Genomic DNA, 27,955 nt, shown 5'->3' with positions numbered 1-27,955 from the left:
TGTGTTGGTTTCCAGGTGTCATATTACAACCAAGCCACACCAGGCGTGTTGGCCTACATCACAAGAAACATTGCTGGGCTGTCCTTGAGTTTTCATTCCACCTTCCAAGCCTGTGAACAGTTCCTGCAGAAGCACAAAGATGATGTCTCTATCAGACTTCAGAATCTTTAGCTGCACAATTTTATCTTTGTATAGTCTCATGGTGAACATGGCTGTAAATAATGAAGTGACTTTTCTGTATTTGTGATAGGAAAGTAAAATACTTGTTCTAATACATAAGTTACCTAGCCTAAGTTTGTGGTAGGGGCCTATCTTACTTGACTCTGATCAGAATGAGAAATTGTATTCAGGAAAGTAATTATTGGAATCTTACCAGTTATGGTTCGTGTGCCTTCTCTATTCAGGGAGTGACACAGAGATTTTTCTGGGATTATGTATGTCCTTAATATTTCTCTTGACTTCTTTTAAAGTCCTTTATTTAATTGATAGGAAAATCTGATTGTAAAGGGATATATTAAAATGGACCCACTTCTAGTGCCTTAACCAGTAGAATAGGTGCTAAATCAGTAAAGCAATTTTTTTACAGGAAATAACTTTGTATTACATCAGTGGAAGTGAAACTTCCTCTAAAGTGCCTTGTACCAAGGAAATTTGATGTTCACAAGCACCAATAGCTCAGGTTTATTGGAATAATTCTTTATTTGAAGGGTTTTAGACTTTTACACAGGGCTTAGTGGTGGGTATTCTGAGCACTGGCTTGCATCCAGGGCCGGATGCGCCCTCTGCCCTTGCCACACCCTGGAATGCCCGCCCCATGGCCCCGCACTGGCCTGCACCTGGTGCGTCGCGCACCCCCTTTCCCTTTGCTGCTACGCCACTGCTTGCATCACAGTGCATCTGCCTCTTGAAACCTTGGTTTGTCTTGCTTCTGTGCACTTTAAATAAATGCTGCAAAATGTCAAATGATGTCACATGTGAGAATTGGAAGATCTAGTCCTTTATGAATGTCTCTTCCTTACAGCTTGATTGTATACTGACATACTCCAGTCTATGTTCAGTCCAGATTGGGGGGTGGGCAGGGGGTGGGGAAAACATGCATAGGGAATGACTGCTGGAGGGGACAAAGGCACCATAGACTGGCGGTGCCGTCTATGCCGCCTTTGGTTCCCACAGTACTCCCCCACCCCACAACTGGATTGTACTGCTAGGATTGCGGTGTTAGTCTTTCTTGAATGTTGGAAACCGTCTGTTGTTTCTTGATCAGTCCGAGCTTGATAGAGATTGTGACAAAGTTATTGTTCTTCTCACAGAATTCTGGAAAATGTTCTTTTTTGTTTTTGATCGCTTGACAATTGTGGCCTGAATGTGTGATCACCATTCTGGGCATTCTGTGCATTGCTTGATCAGTCTTTTCTTTTACGATCTTCCATCAGGTTTGTTGATTTGGGCTTTGTCTTGTCTTCCATGACAGTCACGATTTTGTAAGTTTGTTGAAATAAATGGCAAGAACAGTACGTTTAAAAAAAACTGCTGTGTTTCTGTTTGTCATGAAGAGTCTGCTCTGTTGCTCCCCTGAGGAGTCTCTGCAAGATTTTCAACACTGAGTCTGTGGTGAACCTACAGTGGTGAACCTACAGTGCCAAATAGGATGGTGCCAACATTCTTTCTGAATAGATCATAGTCTTATCATAGTACTTATCATAGTGCAGCAACCCCCCTCCCACAGAGTCTGTCAGTATCCAGTTGGGTAAAACCACACAAACTGCTTCCCGTTAGAATTTTCTTGTAGAGTTGACTGTGGAAAGAGAAGTAAAGTCAGTTCCTTTTCACTCCTGGAGGGTACAGTGTTGACTAAAATAATGATCTGCACATGCTGTAGCTCTTCTGATATCAGTCATGGTATTTACTGTTTGGAACTTACATTGAACCTGAGCTCTGGCTCTCAATACTGAATCCATGTTTTACATTGCCCGACTAACTTACAAGTAAAGGAAGGCAACCACACCACTGCTGTTGGGACTAGACTATAGGTAGGCACTTCTCCTGCAGCTTATTAATGTCCCAAATTGGAAGCTTTGCTCTGTTCAGACAATCAGAAGTTTCTCAGTGTGGCCCTTAAACTAACAGGAGATATATTTATCTCATAATTAAATGGAAGTCCTAAAACTTTGCTATATACAGATATAACCAGACCTCAGTTTTTGGTGTTTTATCCCTATTTGATAAAGCAGCAAATAGGCATCTTTTAAAAAAAAATCCAGGTGAACCTAAAATAATAATCTTTATAGCTTTACTAATTAAAGCCTCCCACAGCAGCGCAATCAGTGTTGCCCCCATCTGCAGATATCTAAATCCATGGTTGAGGGCCACACATACCAAAAAGAGATTTTTCTACAAACTTAGAGGACCTCTAGGTATGCAAAAAAAGACTAAGATCTTTTAAAAAAATACAAGGGGAGGTATTCCCCCCCAAAGTAAAATACTGTCTGTGCACCTGCTGAGAGCAGGGCTGTGGGGAGGGAAGACTCACTGTGCTCACCCACAGCAGTCTGGGTAAGCTGTCAAAAGTGGGGCTGTGGAGGGGAAAAAGCCTTGGAGAGGGGAGGAAACAAAAGGTGAAGGAAATGCCGCCTCTCCACAAATTTCTTGTAGGTCTCCACTTGTCTATATACTAACAATGAAATCAGCCAAATCTAAGGAGACAAATTCAGAGACTGGAGCAATGAACGAGCAAGACCAATACAGGTTTTGGGGGAAAAAAGTCAAATCTAAAAAAGAAATTGTATTTTTTTTTTTAAAAACCCTAAAATTATAAAAGAAACAGTAGGCTTGGCCAAAGATTCTCATTTGGTGTGAGCAGTGGCATACCACCCACAGGGACATGTATGGTCACATGTCCCCAGGCGGAGGCCATTTTGTCATGTGGGGGCCCCTGGAAAATTGCCCCCCACATGGCCACACCCCTCTGCATGCGGGCCTGTCTGGGAGGTGGGACCAGGTGAGGGTGGCTGAGGAGGTAGCGGCTGTTTGGGGCTGCTGAGGCAGGAGCTGGTCCAGAGCGGCTTCCTCTGCAGGCAGGCAAACGGTGGTCTGGAAGGCAAGGCCAACTGGGCCCAGTGAAGTAGGCTGGCCTGGTGCTGCGGACCCGCCACAAAGAGACCAAGTTTGGGTACATGTAGCTTGGACAAGATAGTCAGAACCTTTTAGGTAAGAGAGTGATAACTCAAAATGCACGTTGGATTGCAGTCTTGCAATCCCCATAGTTTATTAGCCCATATATTTACACTAGGTGTTCTATTACCTGACCTGAACAAATTTCATTTGTAAAATTTTCCTTGTCCAGCCATTTGGCTATAGTACTTAGAGGTAAACCAGCAACCTTGAGGTCAATTATACTGGTTGACTTCAAAACTTAAGTTATGTTTATAGGAATCTAGTGCTTCTGATGTGTGAGATTTTAAGCAAATATTTCATGACCTTACATTGACATTTCCTGTATCTTGGTTGAGGCATTTATCATGCAATCAAAAAGTAAAATTTAATACTCACGCGCCCTCTCTTTAAACTGAGACAAAACAGGATCATAAATGTCATAAAAGATTTGTTCAGGATGACTATTCTCTCGGATAAACAGGAGATCTTCTACAGTAACTGGGTCAGTCTTTCCTTGCCATAAAGTCAAACTGTATCTAGGAAAATGAGACATTTTGGCACAGATTCGCACAGGCTGTGAAGCTAAGGGCTTTCAGTACAAGTATTCATTGGAGTGAATAGCTTCAGGCAAGGCTTTAGACTGAGAAAATGGCATTGGGGGAATAAGGGTTAAATTCTTGCTCCTTCCATAATTGATTTGGACAAACTGGCAGCCCTGTGTGGCTGAATGTCAGTAAAAACAAAACACTGGAAGATCAATGAAGAAAATTAGGTCTAAGAAAGAAACTAGAGGTGATGATGGGAGACCTATGGATGGATCTTTCCTTTGGCTTTTAAAACTTGTTAGCTGCTAGGGGGCAGAGGGATCAGATTTAAATTGTAACCATAGTACAATACTATAAACCCTGTCCTGCAAGGTCACAGTCTGAAATGGCAGTGCCCCCATGACTTCTATTAACAGTTCAAAAATGTGTAAGATCCATTTAGGCGTACCCCATTGTCAGGTCTAGCAGCATTTTTATGAACCTCTACCTGTTTTGTCTTTGGGAATCTGGAGTTTCAATTATCAACAGTTCTACTTTGGTAGACCTACTATATATTGGCTTGGATCCATCAGTGCAGCAGCAGTCACTCTGTCAGAATGGTTTTCCATCTGCAGAGGTGAGTTTTCCAATCCCCCCCCTCCCCACAGCAGACTAGCCCACAAAGTCCAGTGTCCCACAGGAGCACAATTTTGAGAAGCACAGAAGGCTGTAGGAGAAATGGCAGGTTGGGACTTGCCTTCTCTAGTGCATGGCTTCTGTGCTGCTTAGGCCAGTGATGGTAAACCTATGATGTGTGTCAAAGGTGCATGTCATGATGTTTTGGATGACACACCAGCATCCACCAACACCTGACAACAACTATGCTCCTTGTTGAGTGTGAATCATTTTTGTAATTATTTGATGTTTCTTTCTATAATATGTAGCACCACACATTTTTTTTAAATGAATATGTAAAAATTGTTTCTCTTTTGTCAGGGCGTGTGTGTGTTGAGTTAAATATTTTCTGAATTTTTGGCACACTGAGCCCAAAAGGTTTGCCATCACTAAATCAGGCCATGATTTGCTACGATGAAATGTCCAAGTCAACCCAAGGTTGCTGACATATTTTTTGGATTGCACAGGAGCTAAAGAGTGAATTTGACAGGACAACCTCTTACCTGTTAGATTGAGTCAGAAGCCAGCTCAAATGAGGCCAGGCTGGCCTTGCCATGACAGCTCTTATAGGGAAGGTGATTCGCTGACGCAGCTTTCCCACAAGGCTATGCATTTCCTCAACCATTTTCTGGGTATAGGTCTTATTTGAGAAGAAGGGGAAATAAAGAGTTGTCCAGCCGACAGAGAGAGTACAGTTTGGAAACTTCTCTTGGATGACTGAGAGGAATCTACGAATGGCAATAATAATATAGTTGTAACATTACATATGACACAAGCCATTCTTTTTCCTTGCAATATTTGAATTAGCAGGTCTTGAGACCAGTCTGGGCAGAGATTTTAGCTTAGTAAGGTTAGGGAAAAAGTGACTTCAGCACTATGTCCTCGGTGGGCTCCTACCTTAATCCCTACACTTATTACATGGGGTCCACTATGATGTGTTCACATAAGCTACTAGCCCGCAAAGTGCACACTAAAATACAGGCAGAAGCTCTGAGCTGTGAGTCATAGTAGTTCTCCAGGCACAGTCTGTGCAAAACTGGCCCAGTGAAGCTTTGCAACCACAAAAATGACTACAGCGGTATGATCTTGAGCTTTTTTACTTGGGAAATGCTGGTCTTGCTTTAGCTCAGCGTGGCAGAAACCTGTACCTTTGAATTCATTGCGAGAAGATGGCAGTTAGTTCTTTACAAAATGTCTGAAATAATTTCTCCACAGCTGATAGATGGCAAGATACTTATTTAGTACAGTGTGGTTAGTGAGTGATCTTTGCACAGATCAGCCCACTGGTGTCTTCTTTTGAGCTGGTCTACTGTTCCTTGCATGTGTGTAGATTCAACACAAGAAGAGGCACAGGAGCAGTTATTAGATTTGTGCCCACCTCTTTCCATGTATGGTTTCCATGAGTGTCAGAGTCCCTTTAAATCAAAGAAATGTTAAAGGCAGACTATTAAATACATAAATCAAATAAAACAAATCAGTTCCTTAGCACAATTGTATTTTGGCTCTGGATTCACAGATATCCGGGCATTACTGGAGTAAGCTGTAAATAAGATATTCAGTTTATTGTTATGGCTTTTCAAGTTAGAAAATGTCTGTCTTGAGATAAAGTGCTGAAGGTATTTCCTCCAAAAATAAAGACGTGCAAAATACACTATAATACAATATAAGAAAAGGTCATTTTACTCACAGGCTGGCATTGACTGCAGTGTTAATAGGCACATTGGGACCTTTCAAAATATCTGCATTTAGCCACACAGGCCTATCAATAGCCACTTGAGAGGATTTTTTGGCTAAGATATCCAGGGACGGGCCAACAGCCTTGATGGTTTTGAAATCTAGCTTGATAGCTGTATGGGGAAGGAAGACATTCTTGTGACTGAAGCTCATTTTGGTCTCACTGTTTGTCATCCTAATCCATTTTACAAGGTAGCTCTGAAAATAACCTAATATAAGATTGTATCATTATCCATACTGTGACCTAGGACAGGAAATAAACAATTCATCTTCTGTCTATCAACCAAACAAGTACTTCAGATGAAACCCTTTTGCACCAAAAGAGCCAGGAGCTTATAATTCTCACCCACCCTAACGTGCACCTCTCTTTTTATCCAGTCTAAATATACCTTTGTTGGATGAAAGCACAGCCTCCAGCCATTCCTGCAGAGAGTTGTCACTGTAGATGTCAGGTGGATGGGCCATGATGGGTTTGTCTGTTTCGTTGCGTGTGTTGTATCCTTCAGTGGTGACATCTGCTTCTAGGACCATAACATCACCTGTGTGTATGAACATAGGAGCCCTGCTGGATCAGACTAGCAGTCCATGTAGTCCAGCACCTCTCTCACACAGTGGCCAATCAATTACTCTGGAGGGCCAACAATAGGACATGGAGGTCAAGATCTTCCCCTGATGTTGATTTCCTAATACTGCTATTCAAAGGTTTACTGCCTGTGAATATGGAAGCTCCCTTTAGTTCACCATGGCTGAAAGCCACTGATAGACCCATCCTCCATGAATCTGTTTAATACCCCTTTAAAGCCATTTATACCCATGGCTGTCACTATAACATCAGACAGCAAATTTCACATTTTATTCACTCATTGAGTAAAGAAGTATTTCCTTTTGTCTGTTCTAAATCTACTGCAAATCAACTTCACTGAATTCCCTCAGGTTCTAGTATTTTTTGGAAGACGAAGAAAAAGTTCTCTCTGTCCACTCTCTATCCTGTGCATAACTTTATAGACCTCCCATGATGTCCTCCCTTAGTCATCTTTTGTAAATGGAAAAATTCCAGACTCTTCATCTTTTCCTCACAGAAAGGGTGCTCCAGTCCTCTACACATCTTGGTTCCCCTCTTCTGTACCTTTCCAGTTGTTCCTATAAAATCCTACATTAAACTTCATTAGTCACATTGTGGCCCACTCACCCAGTTGGGGGAAATCCTCCAGGAGCTGTTTATAGTCATCACCGGCTTTCATCAGCCTGAGTAATTTTGTGTCAATTGCAGACATGGCCACTACAGTGCTCACCCCCAGTTCCAGACTGTGTAGGAACACATTAAATAGTACTGGCCCTAGTACTGATCCTTGTGGGACCCCACGGCTTCTTACTTCCCTTCATTGTGATAAATATCCTTTTATTCCTACTCTTTGCTTTCTGTCATTTAAACAATTCTTAATCCACCCCCTTATCCCAATACCACTAAGCTTACTCAGGTGTCTTTGGTGAAGTATGTTATCAAAAGTGTTTTGAAAGCCCAAATATATAATGTCTATCAAGTCACCTTTATCTACAGGCTTGTTCACTTTCTTCAAGAACTCCAAAATACTGGTGAGGCAGGACTTCCCTTTGCAGAAGCCATGGTGATTTTTCTTCAATGGGCTTTGTTCCTAACAATTCTCTTTTTGATTACTGTTTGTGCTAATTTGCCTGGTACAGATGTTAGGCCAACTGGCATGTAATTAGCTGATTTTAGTGATTTGTTACATGTACAGATTAGCAGATCAACAATCTGACATTTTAGCTCCATATGAACTCTTGGGCATATGCCATGAACACCTAGAGACTTTTCAGTTTTTAATTTCCCCCAAATGTCTATAGCTTCATTTCTCATATTCTCAATTTGACTCAGTTCTTCAGACTCCCTTCCTAAAAATAGTTGCTGTGGTCTTGGTACATGCCCCACATTTTCCACAGCGAGCATAGTGGGAAAGAATTCGTTTAGCTTCTCTGCCCATCTTCATTCAGCAATTCCCCATTTTCATCTCCCCATCTTCATTCAGTAATCGTTTTATTCCTTGGTTATCCAAATGTCCAGCTGCTTCTCTCTGGCTGGTTTCATACTCTGGATATATTTAAAGAAATGTACATCCATGTGCACAATTCATAGTGAAGAATTGTTGTGGGAAGATTTTGGCCAGAAGTACCATTCCAGATTATAGGTCTGAAAGATTCAGCAAGCTTCAAAGCCAAAATCTAAATACATTTAAAGTTCATCTGTGGAAAGCATTGTATTTCGCAAGCACATACTCAAGCCACAATAGTATAATATAGTTAGCATATTGGGACTATAACTGAGGACACACATGTTCAAATCACCGCTATGTTATCACTCACTTGTACTTAGGCTAACCTACTTCTTAGGACTGTTGTGAGGAAAAAATAGAAGAGGAAAAAACAATGTATGCAACCTTGAGTTCCTTTGAGGAGTTAGCTTTGAGGAGTTAGCTTTTGCCTTTCTATCCTAATAACTATAGTAGAGGTTATCAACAGTATCCAAGAAAGCACTGTTTGTAAAGCAAAAAATGGAAGATGTATTCAACCATGAATATACAATTGATGACACAGGAGAAGAACAAACCAGTTTTGTTGACTGGAAAAATAGAGCTGTGCTAACAAAACACCATCTTGAACTCCTACTGAAATCCATATAACTGGGTTTTTGATCACCATCTACATTTGTTCTTCAGGAAAGGCCTACAGATTTTCTTTCTTCTTAAAGTATTTGTGTGATCCCTCTACATTGGGCAACTCAGTAACCTTGCCAACTGAAAGGCATCTCAGGGGAAACTTCTCTAGTCTACTTCTTCCATCAAGAGGGTTTTCAGATACTCCCCAAGAAGACTTGAATTCTCAGATAAAACAACTGATCTTGAGCCATATCTGGGAAGACTGCATAAAACTGATATGTGGAAGGAAGAGTTACATACCAGCCTTCTGGAGCTTGCTTTTCTTCTCATTTTCTTATCATAAAATGATAAGCTCTTTTAGATCAAGAATGCCATACAAAATAGAGTGTTCCATGTTGATGGAGGTGCTTTATCTGATACGACTCGAATCAATCGCTCATTCTTATCTCTACAAACTAAGCCATCCTTTCTCCTTATCATTACAGATTTTTATGCCATGATTAATTCAAGAATGATGCACTTAATATGTTAAAGTTTAGCAGAACTTTTCAGTTATGGAGGTAACACACTTTCTATTTATTGGATTAAAGAAAAAAAAACTAGGTATATGCATTCTTTGTCCACAATTTGGCTTAATTTTTTTCAAAAAACTTGAGTTGGTTTTGATAAATTAACCCTGAAGAGTATTAGTATTAGTTTATTTTTTCACTTCTATTGGCTTCAATTTAAAAAAATTTCTAGACATAACTTTCCCCATCCAGTAGGAAAGAAATAAAGGCGGATTACGCATGGGCCAAAAACAGCAGTGTGAAAATGGTGTGAAAACGGTGTGAACACTTTCACACCATCTTAAACCCTTTTACACCATTTTCACACTGCTGTTTTTGGCCCATGCGGAATCTACCAAAGTTAAACCTCTGTAAATTTAGGCTTAAAGATAAATGTAATGTCTCTAGGCAACAGTGAAGATTGTTTAGAAACACCTTCACTGAATTTAGCCCTAACATGTTTTTCCTCATCTAGAAGGGAACCTATTCTGTAATTTTTTTTAGAGTGGCACAATTCGAATGGAGAAAAATTTAATAATGGAACGTGCTAATGTATTAGCCATTGGCACATTGTTCCCCTTTCATATTCTTAAGCAGATTTGTAACTAGTTTGGTATTTTTAATAAAGTAAAGATAAAAGTTATAAACAAATATAGTGTTATTTTTTTTTAAAAAAAAGCCTAAAGTGATGATCAGCAATGAACTGTGCCAATAAATTTTGAAACTGAGATCACACATTAAATGAAATCGAAACAGGTGTGCGACGTAAAAGATATGAACAATGGAAAAACTGCATAGCACACCGACTGGCTGGTGGTGAATGAAACTCAACAAAGGAATTATATTGATGATATTTCTTATATTAATCTTAAACCTAGATACATATAACAATTCTTACTGACACAAGTTCCTAACCTCTAAGTCTACTAATAATATATATACATTTGTTACAATTCTTAAATGGCAATGGCAAGTGTCCCCTACCTCCCTTGCTGCTCCATCTGTGTCCCTCCCAAATCTGCACATTCATTGGAAGAGGATGACCATCCGAGATAGATTAGCAGGATTAACTGCTTTTTAATATTCTCATAGAATTTACCCCTTTCCCCCTTCTTTGCCCTGCTCAGTTCAGTTTCACACCCAGCACACTTAACAAAATTAAAACCTCCATACTAAACCCTGCCTCTGAACAGTTCAAGATGGTGACAAAACCCTTCACTGGCACATCTTGGGAGATATACAGGTGTCAAACCAGTGTGATTGTGGCCAGAGTACAAATGGGCATCATCAAGATGAGTCAGGAGTACAGGGCTTGATCTACCACGCTGAACCTGTCCAGTCATAGTCATCCCCCACCCCCACCAGCATCAGTGCAATATTACATTAGCAACAACTGTAAATAGTTTTTTAAAATCCCATGGAGAATGAAAATACACCCTCCCTCCTTCCCGTGCAATCTCCTAGAGCCTGATGCAGCATATAATACAGACTACATGCTGTGGTAAATATTTCCTGAAAGATTGTGATAAAAGCAGTTTTGGTTGTGTGGACAGGAAGGTAAAGATTTTCTCATCTATCCACTCACATCTGGCAGGATTTTGTCTTCATTTCATTCCACTCATGGCAATCGTGCACCCTGTCATTGGCAGACTTTTTACCAGTGTTTAAAAAATAAGTAGTTAGTGTATCACCACAGTAACATTCCACTATAGCAACATATTATCCATGATTAAAAAACAGCAACAGAAAACCCAGCAGGGGGTATTGGGCATAAGGGGAAAACATGGAGAATATCTCCATGCCGAGTCATTATAATCACTTCAGATGTCTTTGTATCCACAGTAATGAGTGCAAAATGTCCTCGTGTATAAATAACCTAAGGCTAAGCCCTCCTAAATAGCTATGACTCCCATATCTTAGATGATTTGGTTGTTATTGCTCTTGCCTCCTGCTGTACAAACTTGGGACACATGTTGGGGACTTTGGTGATGGGAGCCCCACACAAACAGGTAGTGATTTTCACAAACAGGCAAGGAGGACAGCCCACACTGTAGAGTATTTCTAATAGTGCTCTGCTCAGATCCATTACAGGTTCTCCATGCCAGAACAGACATCAAAAGAAACCCTCTGTTTCTTCATGCAACTTGGCAGTGCAAGGTCAGCAGACCCTACAAGGGTGAAGAAAGGCTGATTCCTTGTCTCAAACCATGGATGCGGCACCTGTTTTTCCTGTCTCCCACACTACGTGTTGTGCCTCAAGAATTTCTAGACTTCGAAGGATTCAGAACAAGATCAACAGGAAGTAAAACAAAATATAATTTTACTGCAAGAGACTTGCATTAGGAAAAAAGGATATCATCAAATATTTGCCCCACAAATTTTGGGGCAAAATTTTTATTTCACCCAGTAGCAAAAAAGAAAAATGGTGTTGTATGTAGGGCACCACTATCTCCCCAAATTCCTTCAGCCCCCCCCCCCCCCCAGTCTGGATTGGGCTGTTAGAAAGTAAAACTTCCATTAGATTACAGAAGAGCAGAGACTTCTTTTGACTGGCTGAGGCTATAGAAAAATTGAACCAGGAAAGGTTCCTGGTCCAGATAGTTTATTGCAGCTGTATCATATGTGTTTTGAAGATGAAATTTTACAGGTTCTACAATGAATTCTATTATGCAAGAAGGGAAGATTCCAGAGTCATGGAAAGAGGTCAATATAGCTCTAATACCCAAAGAAGGACAAGATTTAACTTTGACAAGAAATTATAGACCTATAACATGATTGAATAATAATTATTAGCTGTTAACAATAATTTTATCTGAAAGATTGAAAACAGTTCTACAAAAGTTTATTCATGAAGATCAAAGTGGATTTCTATCTAAAAGACAGTTAAAAGACAATGTCTGGACTGTATTGGATATTTTGGAATAATGAACATAATGAAAAACAAGCCACTTTGATTTTTATAGATGCAGAACAAGCATTTGACAATTTGAACGGGACTTGTTTGTTCAAGGTTTTAGAAAATATGGATTTTGGAGAGGATTTTATAAAATGAAACTGATTTATACCTCAAAGTCAAGTGCAAATAATCGTTAATAGAGATATAACTAAACTATGTGAGATACAGAAAGGAACAAGACAAGGTTATCTACTTGCTCCCCTCTGTTTATTGTTGTTCTTGAAGTATTGATTAGAGATATAATCAAGGACGTAGGTAAGGGGGGATTTCTTGGGTTCAACCCCCCCATTACATGTCCGAAGCTCCACCCCTGTTTGTGGATTTTTTGTATTTTTTGGTTTTTGGCCTGCACGGGGTGCAGTTTTTAGGCTAGCAGCACCAAAATTTCAGGGATTTGTTGGGAGACTCTCTGGATGATACCACCCAGGTTTGGTGAGATTTGGTTTTGGGGGTCCAAAGTTATGGACTTCCAAAGGGGGTGCCCCATCCCCCATTGTTTCCAATGGGAGCTAGTAGAAGATGGGGCTACACCTTTGAGGGTCCATAATTTTGGCCTCCATGAGCCAAACTTCCCCAAACCTGGTGGTATCATCAGCAGAGTCTCCTAAAGATATCCTGAAATTTTAGTGCTGCCAGCTTAAGAATTGCACCCCTGACAGCAGGCACCCCCCAAAATGTGAGGGTGGGGGCACAAAACTCAGATTTTGCACCAGACTCCATTTTCCCTAGCTACACCTCTGCCCAGAGGGGAGGGAAGAAGGGACTGCTAGCTGCTGGCTGGAAGCCCAGCCAGTGGGGGAGGGGGCAGAGCAGGTGGGGCAGGGGAGTCTGCCATCCCTGGCCTCAGAGAGCTGCTTTTATAAGCACTGAGGCTGGGGCGGGGCTTGGGGAGGTATGGCCATGCCCCAGGGGTGGGGGGGGCATGGCCCCCCCAACCCCCCATAAAAAATCTATACCTACATTCCTGGATATAAGACAAGATGAGAGAACTAGGGATATAAAAATTAAGATACCCAATAAATTAAGAGCCTTTGTAGATTACTTGATGTTGGTTTTGGAAAACCTTTCAGGGAGTTGAATTTTTAATGTGAAACTGAAAGAATTTGTTGCATTAGCAGGTTTTTAAATTAATAAACAGAAAACAAAGATTTTAACAAAAAAACATGGGTCTAAAAGATCAAATGGAGTTGATAAGGAAACCGGGATTTAAGGTTGGAAAAAAGGTGAACTATCTGGGTATTACACTGACAAATGTGAATTGTATGTTATTCCCAAATAATAATTAAGATAAACCATGGAATGAAGTAAAAAAAGATTTGTCAAAATGGAATAAACTTTAGCTATTGTTGTTGGGGAGAGTTTCTGTGATTGAGAAGAATGTTTCACGCAGAGTGTTATACTTGTTTCAAATAATACATTTGTTAGCAAATGACATTCCATTTACACAGTGACAGAAAAATATATATCAAATTTTTTTTGGCAAAGGAAGAAACTTTGGACTAAATATAAAATTCTATAAGCTGCAAAGAAAAGAGGAAGTTTACTTGATTTGAAATTGTATTTTGTTGCCTGTTGCACAGTTTGTGTGGAAGAATGAGTTTTGTTGACAAATGGAAGACTGAGCATAATATACAAATAGAACAATATGTGGTTGAAGAAGTTTAAATTGACATTAAGTTCCAGTGTTAAAGAGAATTTTAATAATAATAATAATAATAATAATAATAATAATAATAATAATAATAATAATAATAATAATATATTAATTTTCCTATACCGCCTAACCCTCAAAGGGCTCTGAGTGGTGAACAATAAGGCCAAAAAGGCAATATACAATGATAAAATATAAAACATATAAAGCATTTTTAAAAAATTAAAACACAGGAGCAGCAACACACAGAAATTGTTGGTGGTGCCCAATCCCACGCTTGGGAGAGGACTTGGCAGAATGCCGAGAATGGTGCAGATGAAATAATCGGGGGGCATCACGGAGGATGGCAACAGATCTGTTGTATTGTTGGTGCATCATTGGCAAAGAAATTGGCAAGGATGTATAAAAATGGTTCAAACGTATGTTGGAAATGTGATCATCATGAAGGGACTTTTTAGCATTTATCATAGACTTGTAACATAACTAAAAAAATGTGGATACAAATACATTCAACAACTCAGATGATTTTAAAGACACAAAATAATCCAGAGGCTTTTCTTTTGGGTTTTATGGACAGTCAGTTTGAAAAAAAACACAACAACCCAGAACTTTATCTTTATATATGACATTACCAGCAAGAATATTATATGCACAAAAATGGAAAACGTCATCTGTACCTACAACTGAAGAATGGCTTGTGAAGTTGCTAGAATTGATGTAGATGACTAAACTTACGTCTTTGATTAGAGAAAAGAACTTATCGAAGTTTTTTGATGACTGGAAACTTTTTTGATAAATGGATAACTGGAAAATTTATTGATAACTGGAAACTTTGGGTGTAAAACAGAAATAATGAATTGATAATTTGTGGATTTGAGGAGTAGAATAACAATAAAATAGATATAGTAGAGAAAAATGTAATAACAATAAAGAATTAATTTTACATTTGTAACTAGAGAACAAGTAGTAAACTTTTAGTGTATTTATACATGGTGCAGATAACATTGGGAGCCCCTCCCTTTTCCCCGTTATATGTATTTTTTAAAACCTTTGTTTTTAAAGACTTAATAATAAAGAGAGATAAGACTTTAAAAAGAGAGAAATAGAAGTTTGTTAGGATATACAGGGACATGATATGAGATTTGGATGGCACACCAACTTATAGTATGACAAACTGTTAAGTCAATAAGGATTTTGAAAAACCGTTAAATCAGACATGCAATATACTGAGAATATGGGAAAAATATAAATCTACATTGTGTCAGAAAACATTGTTATGACTCTCATCACCAGAAGCATTACATAGACAGAAACAATAGTTGAAAATAGGTGGTTAACATATTGTTACATACTAGAATTTTCTCAAGAGGATTGCAAAATGAAACCAAAAGAAGATTTAGTAGCAGAAGGACATGCTTGTCATTGATTTTTCTATGCACAATTATGAGAAAGATTTAAAGAGGATAAGAGGTCTCATGATTTTGAAGACTCAAAGGCAAAATCTGAAGTAGAACTATGTAGGAATGATAATAATGTTATTGCCAAAATGTATAAATTGCTGTGGGAATTTGAAACACAGGAAGAATGAGTGAAAGAGTGAACAATGGACCAGTAACTTTGGGTACAATATACAAATGGATCAATTGGAGAATATGTGGTTAAAGGCTCTTAAATGTATAAAATGTTTCAAATGTGTATTGTCAAAATGTGTTGGAAATGTGTCAGAATGTGAAAATCATGAAGGTTCATTTTATCACTTATGGTGGATTTGTAATAAATGTTGAAAAAATTGAACACAAATATGTTTAATAATTCAGAAGATTTTAAAGACTAATATTCAAATGAAACCAGAGGCTTACCTTTTAGGTCTTATGGACAAATAGTTTGAAAAAAGAAATGGTCATTAGAATACCTTCATATTATCTTATATTGGAAGAATTATTCTTAAACATTGGTGCAGGACACCCCTGGTTGTCATGATTATCCCCCCTTCCCCAGATTTTGTAGAACATCCAATTTAACGGACAGATTGGTCTATGATTGTTTGCCTCTATTTAAAGATCCCTATTTTGATTTTTTTTCATCTAGAAACTTCAAGGAAACTTGGGCTCATTCCGCACATGCAGAATAATGCACTTTCAAACTGCTTTCAGTGTTCTTTGAAGCTGTGCAGAATGGCAAAATCCACTTGCAAACAGTTGTGAAAGTGGTTTGAAAACGCATTATTTTGCATGTGCAGAAGGGGCCTTAGTTTCCTTGAAGCAGAATTAGAATTTTGTCTTAGATTAGTGTATATGCAACCTGGAACTCAGATTGGGCTATGTTGTGTAGGAGCAGCTTTTGCTGTGAAGCACAATATTGCTTTCTTACATTCTTTCTTACTTATTTTGGTATGTCTAGCCATATACACCTTTAATAGAAAGTTGAAAGCTCAAATCTTACTCTTTAAAGCTTGTTCCATCTCACTCTTTTTGTTCGCAGCATGGTGCCAGCTGACTAATAATCCATCCTTTTGGTCTATTCTCTTCAGGTTTAGCAGATAATCCAATACATTTCCGGCAGTGCTGAAAATTGGCTTGGGTGCCAATTCTGAAAGATAAAGATAAAGAGATAAATTGTAAGGAAATATGGGGTGCTCCTGATAAAAATAAGGCCAAAATATCATTGGACTACAGGAGATATATATCACCAGCTCAGCTCTGATCCTAAGGCACACCATGGGAAAGGAAGTTTAACTCTAGTTTGGAATCCTGTGGGAGATTACAAACTGAAGTTGTAATTGGTAGGGAAACCAGAATTTAAAACTAGGTTTGGGCTAACTGTGGCTTGGCTTGACTTCTACAATGTTCTTCTCCCAAAGTCCAGTCTGTACCAAGGACAAAACCAACCAAACACCCCTAAAGTGCAGCCAGATTGTTTGGAAGCTCAATTATTTGGGATCTAAATTACAAGTTGTGCAAACCATGGTTTGATGCTGTGTCTGAATTAAGTCCCTTTCTCCTTTTTGGACCAAGAATGGTATTCAGCCTGTGAAGGATTATGGGTTGGTATGGACCCATACCAGTCATGGTATGGACCCAGAACAGCTTATACCATTCTCCTCTCCTCCATTTTATCATCACAACTATCATGTGAGGTAATGTGGCAGGCTACCCTGAAACAAACTGCAGGGCAAGGCAGGCAGCAGTGGCATACTGCCCACGGGGACATGTGGGGTCACATGGTGCCCGTCAGCCACAGCCATGTCTCCTACCAGCACCAGGGAGAGGGTGGGCGTGGAGGTTAAGAAGGGAGATTCAGGGTCACTGGCTTTGGGGGAGGGGGTTTGGGTGGTTTAGCTTATACTTGGCTCGGGGATTGGGCGGTTTATAAATCCAAATAATAAATAAATAAATAAATAAAATACCTCAGACTGTGGAGCTGAAGGGAAGCGGAGAAACTTTCACCATGGGCCAGGGCTTGGGATGGGCAGGGAACGGGCTGGGCTGGCAGCACCTACAACTGACCACCCCCTTTTCTCCAGAGGTGCATTTGCAGCTCTTTGCACAGGAGCTGAGCAGTGCCCCAATGTTGCTTAGAGGAGAGATCAGTGGGCTGCTCCCCCCTTTTCTCCACCCCCCCCCACACACACACAATGGGCACCACTGCAAATTGCCCTGGGAGTGGGCGATTCCCTTCGGGTTCCTGCACTTCCTCCAATGAGGTGGCTGGAAAGCGCCTCCTTCCTGCCCCTCAGAACGCTGGCCCAGCAGATCCCAAACCCCCAAACTGGTTTCTGTGGGAAAGGCAGGAGTGACTTCTCTGCAAGGCAGCCAAACCTCCACTGCCCCTCCATCCCCCCCCCCAGGGCAATTCTTCTCTGGGACTTTTGCAAAGCGCGATTAACATTAGATGGCTTTTGAAATATTACCGTAGTACTGTTATAACATGCTGCAGTACTCACAGGGAGACATAGAAATGACATGTATATTGCAGAATAGAGATGCAAACTGTTTCATTGGCGTGTGTCCCTTAGCCGAGGCTTGGTTAACCAGCCACTGCAGATTAGCAATTTTTGACTTATAAGCAGTATAAGCAGACAAAATAAGCAGTATAATCAGGGACTGTTATCAAGAGATCAAAGGTCTTCCTGGGGTCTTGAATTTCTTGTGTTAAATGGGGTGCTGTGTATGTGTTGCATTCTATTTAATGCTGGAATTAAAGCCCGCTACATGGTAAGAAATACAGCAGGCCTAGATAGGGTGGGGGGTGAGGGCAGATAGGGGACTGGGAAAATTTCCCCCACACCCCTCCTCCTTCCCCCGGGTCCTTACACTGACTTCAAGATCTGGTGCAAAAAAAAGTTGTTTGGTCGTGGCGGGGGGAGGGCGGCTTCCCATATGAGGGGTGGGCAGTGGTGGGATTCAAATAATTTAACAACCGGTTCTGGTGGTGGGATTAACAACCTGTTCCGGTAGTGAGATTCAAATAATTTAACAACTGGTTGTTTACAAGCACCATTTTAACAACCGGTTCTGCTGAAGTGGTGCAAACCTGCTGAATCCCACCACTGGGGTGGGGGCAGAAAACTCAGATTTTGCACAGGGCTACATTTTACTTGGATATGCCTCTGCAGGCAGACCTTTGGGTCCAGCAGCAAGAAGAAGAAGAAGAAGAAGAAGAGGAAGAAGAAGAAGAAGAAGAAGAAGAAGAGGAGGAGGAGGAGGAGGAGTTTGGATTTATATCCCCCCTTTCTCTCCTGCAGGAGACTCAAAGGGGCTGACAATCTCCTTGCCCTTTTCCCCTCACAACAAACACCCTGTGAGGTAGGTGGGGCTGAGAGAGCTCTGAGAAGCTGTGACTAGCCCAAGGTCACCCAGCTGGCGTGTGTGGGAGTGTACAGACTAATCTGAATTCCCCAGATAAGCCTCCACAGCTCAGGCGGCAGAGCTGGGAATCAAACCCGGTTCCTCCAGATCAGAGTGCACCTGCTCTTAACCTCCTACGCCACTGCTGCTCAACTGGCTGGAGCAAGTTGCAACCAAAGACAGAAAGGTGCAGCCAGGACAGCCTCAGCAACAGGGCAGCCTTTGTGGTTTGGTCCAGGGAAGTTCAAAAGGTGTGGAGACAGTGAGCAATCCTGGGTAGAAAAACAGTGGCTCTCTGGGCCCAAGTGTTTACCATTTGATTGTTCACATAATTAATCCAGTCCCAGGAATACCCCTGTTAGTATGGAAGAATTTTAAGTAAAGTGTCGTCTTTTATTGGACCAATTTGTGTAGAAGAAAACAAGATTTCAAATTGTACAGAAGTCTTCCTCCTCATCTTCTGCCTGTTGAACATGACTTCAAAGCATACTCCTGAATAAACCTAGTTGATCCAATGAAAGAGATCAGTTTAGAAGCTTAAGTTGTAACAATGTCATTGTTGTTGGGCCCAGCGAGGTAACCACTCTCTAGAAAGCTGATCTGTGGAAAATTTCATCATGCATAATTTTAATGTTTTTGCTTGTATCCCTTTTCTACACAGTTGCCTCTTGCAATATGGATTCTACAGCACGAATATTTAGGACAGTCCTCCCTTACCTGATATACCAGTGTGCCTAGCCAGCATGACAGCAAAAACTGTGAAGCCTGACCGTGCAGTCGCTCACAGCCATTGTGGGAAGCCCAATGTCACCCACTGGGCTTACGATTCTGGTTTGCTTGATTTAGTACCTGGAGGGGAGTCTCTGTTGACTGTCAGATACACAGTGAGAGCGATGCAGGCAGAAATCAGGACTGCAGTAGAGATCCAAGCAGCCGCGGCTCCCTTCACACCAACAGAAGAGCACTTCATCATGGAAAGTGAAATGCTGCAGACGTGTACCAGCTCCTTGGCAGCTATTGTCTAGAAAAGTGCAGCTTCTTTCCAGAAATTAACTGAGATGATAAATAGAGGTAGAAGATGAATTCTGAATTATTAAATCCTGAAATCAGAATCCAGTAATCTTAATGCAGTAGATTCATTCTTGTAGATGTCTCCTTTTAACCCAGTGCAATTATCTTCTACAGTTTAGAGCTAATTAAAAAGTAATACTTCAATATTGCCTTGGACTTGTTTGTTGTAAATACTATGGTACCTTGGAGAAGGTTCCTTCTAATATTTATTTTACTCAATCTGGTACTTTCTTGAAGATTTTTTTCTAACAAGTCTGTCCGGGCACGGCCCTGTCCCCAGCGCCCGGACTCAGCACAGCAGGCAGGGCAAGGGCTGGCAAAGGGAGAGACAGCAGGATAACAGCAGACAGAGTAAAAGCCAGCAGAGTGAGTGTTGGCAGGGAGGGGCCTCTCACAGCTGAACCAGCTGTGAGAGAGAGTGATGAGCTGCAGCTGGGCCAAGAGGAGGAGTAGATAAAAGGAGAAGGGAAATGGGCCTCTGGAGCTGTCGCTGCAGCAGGGACTGGGGAGGGCGTTGGCAGGGGAAGGGAGTGGTAGAGAGACAAGGAGCTTAGAAGGGGTGGCTGCCCAGCGCTGTGGGGAAACAGGCTGGTGAGCCCCGGGCTTCACACCAGCTGCTCACCCACCCCACCCCTGTGAAGCATAACAGGGTGGGGCAAGGAAGCTGGGGAAGGGGAGAAGCAATCAGAGGGCTCTCTTCTGTGAGGCAACAGAGAGAGAGGAGTCAGGCAAGCCGGTGGCTCTGGCAAACAGCTCCGGGACCCCAGGCCAGGGTATGGGAGGAGGGTACAAGGCATAGCCTAACGCAAGGCGCCCTGTGGGCAAGACTGTTCCTTGGCCCTCAGGGCCAGGCTAAGATAACATCGTCTGGGGAGTCCAACCCCCAGGTCAGGGAAGGTGGGTTGGTACAGCCACCTGCGGGGCCGGGGAAACTAGGGGAAACGCCACAAAGTCTTCATAGTCTTATTTTCTTTACATAATCCGACTAAAATTGCCTTCTAATACTACCTTCAACTCCTTCCTTATAGGATATTTTTCTTGATAACAGAAGATTGCTGGAGTGGCAAATTTATGGTCTAAAATAATCATAGAAGGTTTACCTGAAGCCGCTCCTGAGCTCTATAACTCAAGAATAACTTTGCCCAGTTTATATGGAATCTGCCCCTCCTCCTTTTTGTGTCCTGCAGGCATAGCAGTATCTTCAGGCCAAAGTCTGTCTCTTCAGTCCCTGCAAGTGTGGGAAAATGTTCCCTCCCACCAAGAACTTGATACAGTCGGGGCACTTGTGCACAGGCCGCTGTTCTTAGCTGACTCAAGGATGATTGATTCTCATCTTCAGAACTACACGAGGCCCCAAAGGAAGTGCCTGCGAGCTGTAAATGAACCAATTCAGAGTAACACTGACTTTCACATTGCAAAGATTTCCTTAAGAGAAGACATTCATCTGAAAAGCTTCCGTTAAAAATTACGGTTAACTAACTACACACTTACGAGGAATTGCAAAAGGTTCAGGTCTCATAACTATAACTACTGAATTCATCCCACTGTACATACAGGTGTCCTGAGACGTGCCTGTGCAAATCCTGCTAAGGCCCTTAAGCACTGTGCTTGCTTAGCATATCCCAAGGCAGAGCTGGGCTTACAGGACGTAGGCTGGGTCAGATCATCTGGTGCTCTCGTTTGATGAAAACTATGGCAACCAGGTTCAATCTGATCCAGACTGCAGCCATACACAGCCTTGTTATAAAGGAAGTGTATCGTCACAGAGAGTTACTATGGCTAAGCATCTCTTTTCTATAATCTTCTGCTTGTCTACTGCTGTTCCAGGCCAATACACAATGGTGTTTTGCATCTACTTGACCTGGTCTTAGGAGAGACGGACTGTTGTAGTCTTATCTGAACAAGTTCACATATTCAAACCATCTACATGGGTTAGACTGCAAGTTCAGTGTGTCTTATTGCTCAGTATACAGGCAAGTGGTCTTCTAATTATTCCATCTAGCTGCCAGATAGTTTTGCAGTTACAGAGTATGCCATTATACCCCCACAGCTAATCAGAGGTTTTTTAAAAAAACCATGCCTCCACGTAACAGAGGAATCCAACGGCCAGGGTGAGTTGCAATACTTTGTATGTGCCTCAGCGAGCTTGCATTTTGTGAATCACTAGGCTTGTTTCAACCAAATAAGAGACCAGCTGGTTTTATTTCCAGCTTTCCAAATTGCTTTAATGTGAGAAATAGTTGCAGTGTGCAGAGGGGGTACCTAAAACTGAAGCAGCAGCTTATAGCTAGAGGACCAAACTGATACTTATTACAGATCCAAACATTAGGCTTGCATTTCTAATAAATCTTGGTGTTACTACAATGGTCATGCAACACATATGTCCAGTAGGAACAAGACATTCTGCTGTACATACTTTTTCACAGCTGTCACTCCAAATATTGTCCTTGAATTTATGTTGCAAGACTATATGCATGTGGTAAGGAAATACTTTCAGACCAACAGACTGAAAATAAAGTATGGCTAAAGATTGATGATAGCTTAGAGAGGTGGGTCCTGAGCAGATTCGATTTGATTAATTTCCAAGGCCACCATGTGCCAGGAATCACAGTTCTCCTCAAAACCGCCCTTCTACTGCCACCTTCTGGTTAACAAGCTGTATAGTTTCTATTTGGTTTTGTTGCACAACATTCTTTGCAGCACTCTGAAAATTCACTCTCAAGGCTTGAAACGTAGGGTTTTGCCTATCAGTCTCCCTCTCTCTTTCTTAGCCTTTGTAGCGTCCATTCTCCTTTACTTGAAAATAGCACAATCATGCATAACTGGCTTTCATATCCAGAATTACATATGGCACCCTTCCAAGGTCCATGTTCACCATTATCTGACCCTCACATTTCTTCAAAATAGTGCTTCATCTAATGCCTGCTTTATGACCACATCCAGATGTTTCTGAGGAACAGAAGATTTATAAAATCCTTGAGGCATTTTATAAATTAATTACCTTTACCTATTTGAGATAAATCAAAATATTATACATTCTGAAATTTGCCTCTTTCATTTGTAAAGGAAAAGTCAACTTAATCCCTGGAACAGTGTTTCAAGTTTTCAAAGTTCTTCACTTACATTACCTTCTAAGGCCAAGAAGTATTTGCCACAATTGTCATGTCTGGAGAAGTGAAAAATCAAATGAAGACATGAGGCCCATGCCAGCTCCCCTTCTCCCTCTTTTCCAGGAAACTTGTTAGCACAAAGTTCAACAGGGCCCAAGTTCAATCCCAGCATGCATGGGAAGAGTGGAGGGGGCAGGCAAGTCCAGCAAGAGAGGAGCAGAGGAACCATTGGAAGGAGGATCATTGTAGGATTGAATGTAATGGGCAAGAGAAAAGGCCTCACCTTCCTTTGAAGTTTCTAAAGAATTTCACCAGAATTATTTTGAAAAACAACGTTTAATTAAAATATTTATATTTGACACTTCCATGTGACTCAAGGTACAAATAACAATTTAAAATGGTGCAATTTAAAACATACCAACACCCCCTCCCCCCAGCCCTTTCCATATAAAATACTTGCAGTCCATACCTCATGGAAAGCCCAAGAAACTAACAAGGCCTTGCAGTGCCACCTGAAGATTTTTGGTGAAGGCTCCCTTCTACCTGCTCAGGGAGCCCATTCCATAGAGTGAGCTAAAATGGAGAAGGAAGAGATTCTGCTTGAGGCCAGGTGGGCCACCTTGACTGGGGGAAGAGCCAGGAGGGGGCAGATTGAGAACTGTGCTTGGCACACGGGACATAGCTGAGGAGAAGGTCCTTCAGATAAGTGGCTGTGTCAAGGCATAGCTGTACTCAAATTCCTTTGATTCCCATGCTAGACTTCAATTTGTAAATCAGTACTGACCCCCCCTTCCAAAAAAAGAAGTTCAATCTGTCTATGGCTTGCAAACACAATAACTTGGGACTAGAGAACAGACTGAGGTGAGTGTTGAGGGGAACTAATTTATAACCCTGGTTCTTCTAAACTAGTCACCTATTGATCTTGCCAAATTACAGCTTACAAGCGCTCTGTTTTATGAGCTCCACTTTTCAGGTTGAGGTTAAGATTGAAAGAGCTTATAACAGCTCTATTAGAAAAGTTTTAAGGACCATAGTGAATGTAGTTATTATTGGCAGTGCCCGACATGCTGAGGCCCTAAACTGTGTTGAGATTAAAAGGTTCCATAGCATTCTCCCCAAACCGCACTGTTAGTAAAATGTTGTAAATTATTTTGTATTAAGAGACCCTACCCTGTATTTCTCTTAGTTTGTCTATAAAGCTAGATCAGATTATTGATGAAACACATGACAGCTTCAGGTCTCTACTACACTGGTATATAAATGTTATAAAGATACAGATGGCTAAATCATAGGAAATGGAACTGTTCCAAGTTTTGCCATGTATCTAGATCTCCATAGAGTCATGCAGGTGACGGCTTCATCTGGAAGCTGAGTTTCCCTCAGCCCCGTCTCCACGTGCAGCCAAAGGGGGAGTGCTGGGGGATCAAAATGTTGGGGTCGCCAAATATGCAGCAGCTGTTCCTTTGGCTCAGTTCTGGGTCCCATGGAAAGCCAAGCAAGGCAGGCTCACCAAGCGGGAGGTGATAGCAGGAGTCGGGATCTCGGTCCCACCCTATTGCCTTGAGATGTGATTGCAATAGTCTTCCCCCACTTGGCCTCCTGCCCTACTAGCTGATTGCGAGTGGGTGCCCTGCAGAACAACCACTTTCTTGAGGGCAAAGGGGGGAATTTGCACCCCATTCTCCTGTTGATTACTTGGGGACAAGTTGGCATCTCAAGCACATGCATAATAGGCCAGGGCCACCCTGTATGCAAGGATTGCATTGTAAGTTAGAACAGCACCACTAGTTGGATTACTGCAGGCAAGACATAATCATTATCACCCTAAAAAGGAACAGCTGGTGCTGATACAGGAAAGGGTAGATAAGCACAGGGAAGGAAGGGGAAAGGCAGAAAAACTCTTTCGTCCTTTGTGCAAGGAGGGTGGTAGTTAAATTAGGGCATGTAGCCCTTGTTTTATTCAGTACTGAAATAGTTTTTAACCAGCAGTGCAACTACCTGCAAAATTGTTTTTTCTGTTCCTGTTTTTAACTGCTGTGAATAAAAGTGGTCGGACTGTGGCGTTGCCAGCAGTTGGATTTGTTTTGCTTTCTTCCTGAAAGTGAAAGTGTTTCACGGAGAAGGCTGCTTTGGGAGAGGAGAGAGAGAGAGAGAGAGAGAGCCTTCTAGAGAAGCTTGTGGGCTGTTCGCCGTCCGGTTTGCGAGACTGCACAAACACCAGGATAGAGGGCTTGGCTTGTACACACCCACATAGGAATGGTGCTCTGAACCATGCCCCCTCCCTTGAGCCCTGGGAAGCTTTCCCAAGGCCCACCTTCCTGTTTGTGCTGTGTTACTGCCCCATGGTCTTCTCTTCAGCTGTTCACATGCATGTAGTGCGCTGCAGTCTTTTTGCAGCAAAAAAAGGATAAAAGGTTCATTCCTGAAAATAAGTGGAGAATTATTCCTCTAGGAGTCAACTGCTAACAGTGGTGGTTTGGCTTGTTGCTGCTTGGGAAGGAACAGCTTTTTGTGCTAAATGCAGCCAATTCATATCTTGCTTTGAGATACTGTTTTCCAATTACAAGATGTCTATTGACTCACATTTGGATGAGTACTTTCTCAAACAGGACCTTATTAAGTTTAAATATTTGCAGAGGCTAACAGAGCTGTTCATAAAACATCAACCACAGGCTGAAATCCTTTCTAGTCTGGTAATGTGCTTCTGGCTCTTAGGTATGCATTAGAATGAATAAATTCAACCGATTAAGAGAAACTGTAGCCTCTTGATCCTTAAGTGGCTTTTGAATAAAAAAAGTTTGACATATTGACCATAAAGAGCTGCCATAATAGCTACGCATCTGAATAACTGTTCTTGAGTGTAATCGGATTGATTCTTGCGTGAGAGATAAAATACAGTTTTATTTAAGTCTATGACATTACCAATTTTTTCTTGTTTAAGCCTTCTATACACAAGATATGTTCTGTTTTTGCTGTGAAATCAACAAGAGTTAATTTCTCCCACAACCTAACTAGAAATATAGTTATCTTCCATGTATTGTGTCCATTTCTTTATTTTGTGACTAACTATACCCTAACTCTTGCAACAGCTGGTGATTTCAAATATTAGGCTTGTGCAATCTTAGCTGCACTTTATTCGTTGCACAAGGACCTGTTGGGGCTTTGGGAAGGTAGATTATTGCTCCTGCAACTTTCCCAATGGGTGTAATAATGCAAACCACTATGTACTAGTTAACCTTGTGAACAAACACAAGTGTCTTTTTAAACATTATATATATTATTATCTCTCAAAGTTCCACAATGGATTCTCTAAAGCAAATTGTTTTCACTGATATTTCAAGTTATCACTCATATTTCACAATAGTATACAATTTTTCAAAATAATACAAGGTGAATGCAGTCACTCTAAAGAAAATATATATGGTAGACATCAAAGAATTATAGTATCAATAATACATTCCATACCTCAGAAATTTCTTAAAAGTTCAGGACAGAATGCAAAATCGCCAGTAGCCTCTTGTACAAAATGTGTCAATTTCAGCTATCTGAGTATTTAAAGTGTTTCTTCTGCTCCCCTATAACGTACAGAATCAAAACTTAATTAACATCTAGCCCTAGAAATAAAACTATAAAAAATACACGTTTCAAGCATTTCTGTTCAAATCTACTGGGACTCCAGAGGCGGCTTGTTCTTTGCTGTCTAGGTAACTGGGCCAGATTGAAGGGAATCCCAAGGTCAAACCAACTGGGGTTTGATTAGTCCAAATATACATGTGCCTTTAAGTTTGTTGCGATCTGGAATTATATATATTTTCTTCAGGGTGACTGCGTTATAACAATATATAAAATGTTTAAAAAGACAACTGTGTTTGTTCATGAGGTTGACTAGTAATAGAGTAGTTTGCATTATTACAGCCTAGGTCCCATCTGCACAACACCGGGAGAGCGGGTTGCAGGTGGGATAAAGTAACTCACTCTCCTACTGTCCCATTCGCATGCCTCTGTGCAGGCAGTGGAGTCCGTGGAAGCAATGCGGGCTGCTGTTGCACTTTTGCATGGAGGTGTGTCTTAAAAAACCCAAAACCCTCACTTCCATTGCTGCATAGCTGCGTGGGGAGGACCTTTAAAAACCAGGAGGCAAGCGCAAGCAGCTGTACTCCATGTTAAAACAAGAGGATTGCGGGTAGCTCAATTGAATAACCTGTTTGGGGGGAAAATGTGGGGCAGCCTCACTTTAGGGGCGGGAGCTGTGTGAAGCCCCCCCCCTCGAAATGGGTTTTTCCTCACCCCCATTCCAGGTTTTTTGGCCCGTGCAGAAGGGGCCTAAGTGTACCGATCCCCTTCATATGATGAACATTCCCAATGGGTGCTGTTTTTCCAGTTAGTTTGGAGGATTTCTCAATGGTTATGCTGACAGCTGATGTTAAGAGCCTCACAGCTAACTATAGCTTCCAAGCAGTTTATATACCCCTCTAATTTGAAGCCACTGTCATGTGCACATGCGTGCTTACACACACTGTATTCAGTAGTCCAAGTCCAGTCCCAAGACAGTTCTCACGGGTATCAAATGTAAAGGGGTAACACACCTGACATGAATCCAGGTGTCCAGGTCAAGGCCAGAATGAAGATGGCAACACACATGGCTAGGGGCAGTGGCAAGCAGACTTGTTGCTTCCATCCAGCCTTCTGTTTCCCAGCCTCTTTTAACAGGATGCTGATCAAGCAGTTAGAGGTGGCCTGCAGCTAGGTCACTGCATTAGACTTGCTCCTGCAACACTCCTTTTTGCTATTGAGGTCTGGGCAGTTCAGGGCTGCCACATGCTCACTATGCCTTCTTCTGTGCTACTCACAGGGATGCAAGGGAGAGCAAACTCAGCTCCCTGTAGTCAGTTTGGAGCCAGAAGGCTGATGACTAGAAATCTAGGAGCTTCCAAGCTGGTGAAAAATAAATAATGAGCCAGAGACAGGATCTAATTTACAGAAGGGAAAAGAACCTGTCTGGCTCTAGTGTGGA

General features: G+C 41.5%; 2 protein-coding genes across 5 annotated transcripts in view; one reads left to right on the top strand and one right to left on the bottom strand.

Moving 5' to 3' along the window:
- The window catches only part of ACOT11 (acyl-CoA thioesterase 11), a 156,039-nt gene extending 154,512 nt beyond the window's left edge, over nucleotides 1-1,527 (top strand). For all 4 annotated transcript variants that reach the window (XM_048497199.1, XM_048497201.1, XM_048497200.1 and 1 more), the window contains one exon: nucleotides 16-1,527. In XM_048497199.1, coding sequence (XP_048353156.1) covers nucleotides 16-171 — 156 coding nt within the window. In that variant the 3' untranslated portion in view covers nucleotides 172-1,527. The remainder of the gene's footprint in view (nucleotides 1-15) is intronic.
- FAM151A (family with sequence similarity 151 member A) lies at nucleotides 681-27,955 on the bottom strand. The gene is made up of 9 exons (XM_048497203.1): nucleotides 22,960-27,955; nucleotides 20,932-21,059; nucleotides 19,610-19,813; nucleotides 16,356-16,502; nucleotides 6,476-6,625; nucleotides 6,040-6,199; nucleotides 4,856-5,080; nucleotides 3,550-3,689; nucleotides 681-1,795 (listed from the first exon to the last, which is right to left on the bottom strand). The coding sequence occupies exons 3-9, from the start codon at nucleotides 19,731-19,733 to the stop codon at nucleotides 1,773-1,775; spliced, it is 969 nt and encodes a 322-aa protein (XP_048353160.1). The 5' UTR covers nucleotides 19,734-19,813; nucleotides 20,932-21,059; nucleotides 22,960-27,955; the 3' UTR covers nucleotides 681-1,772.

The sequence above is a fragment of the Sphaerodactylus townsendi genome, linkage group LG05 (genome assembly GCF_021028975.2).
Source record: "Sphaerodactylus townsendi isolate TG3544 linkage group LG05, MPM_Stown_v2.3, whole genome shotgun sequence".
In the NCBI taxonomy this organism is placed as follows: Eukaryota; Metazoa; Chordata; class Lepidosauria; order Squamata; family Sphaerodactylidae; genus Sphaerodactylus; species Sphaerodactylus townsendi.
The sequence above is the reverse complement of the archived record's forward strand: the minus strand, read 5'-3'. Positions and strand labels throughout refer to the sequence as shown.

Excerpts from the sequence above, each read along its gene's own strand:
- FAM151A (XM_048497203.1), bottom strand. The coding sequence starts at position 19,733 with ATGATGAAGTGCTCTTCTGTTGGTGTGAAGGGAGCCGCGGCTGCTTGG. Across the intron at positions 6,626-16,355 it reads GATGGAACAAGCTTTAAAGA|GTGATGTTATGGTCCTAGAA; the intron begins GTAAGATTTGAG and ends TCATACACACAG. Across the intron at positions 6,200-6,475 it reads TGTGCTTTCATCCAACAAAG|CTATCAAGCTAGATTTCAAA; the intron begins GTATATTTAGAC and ends TTCCCCATACAG.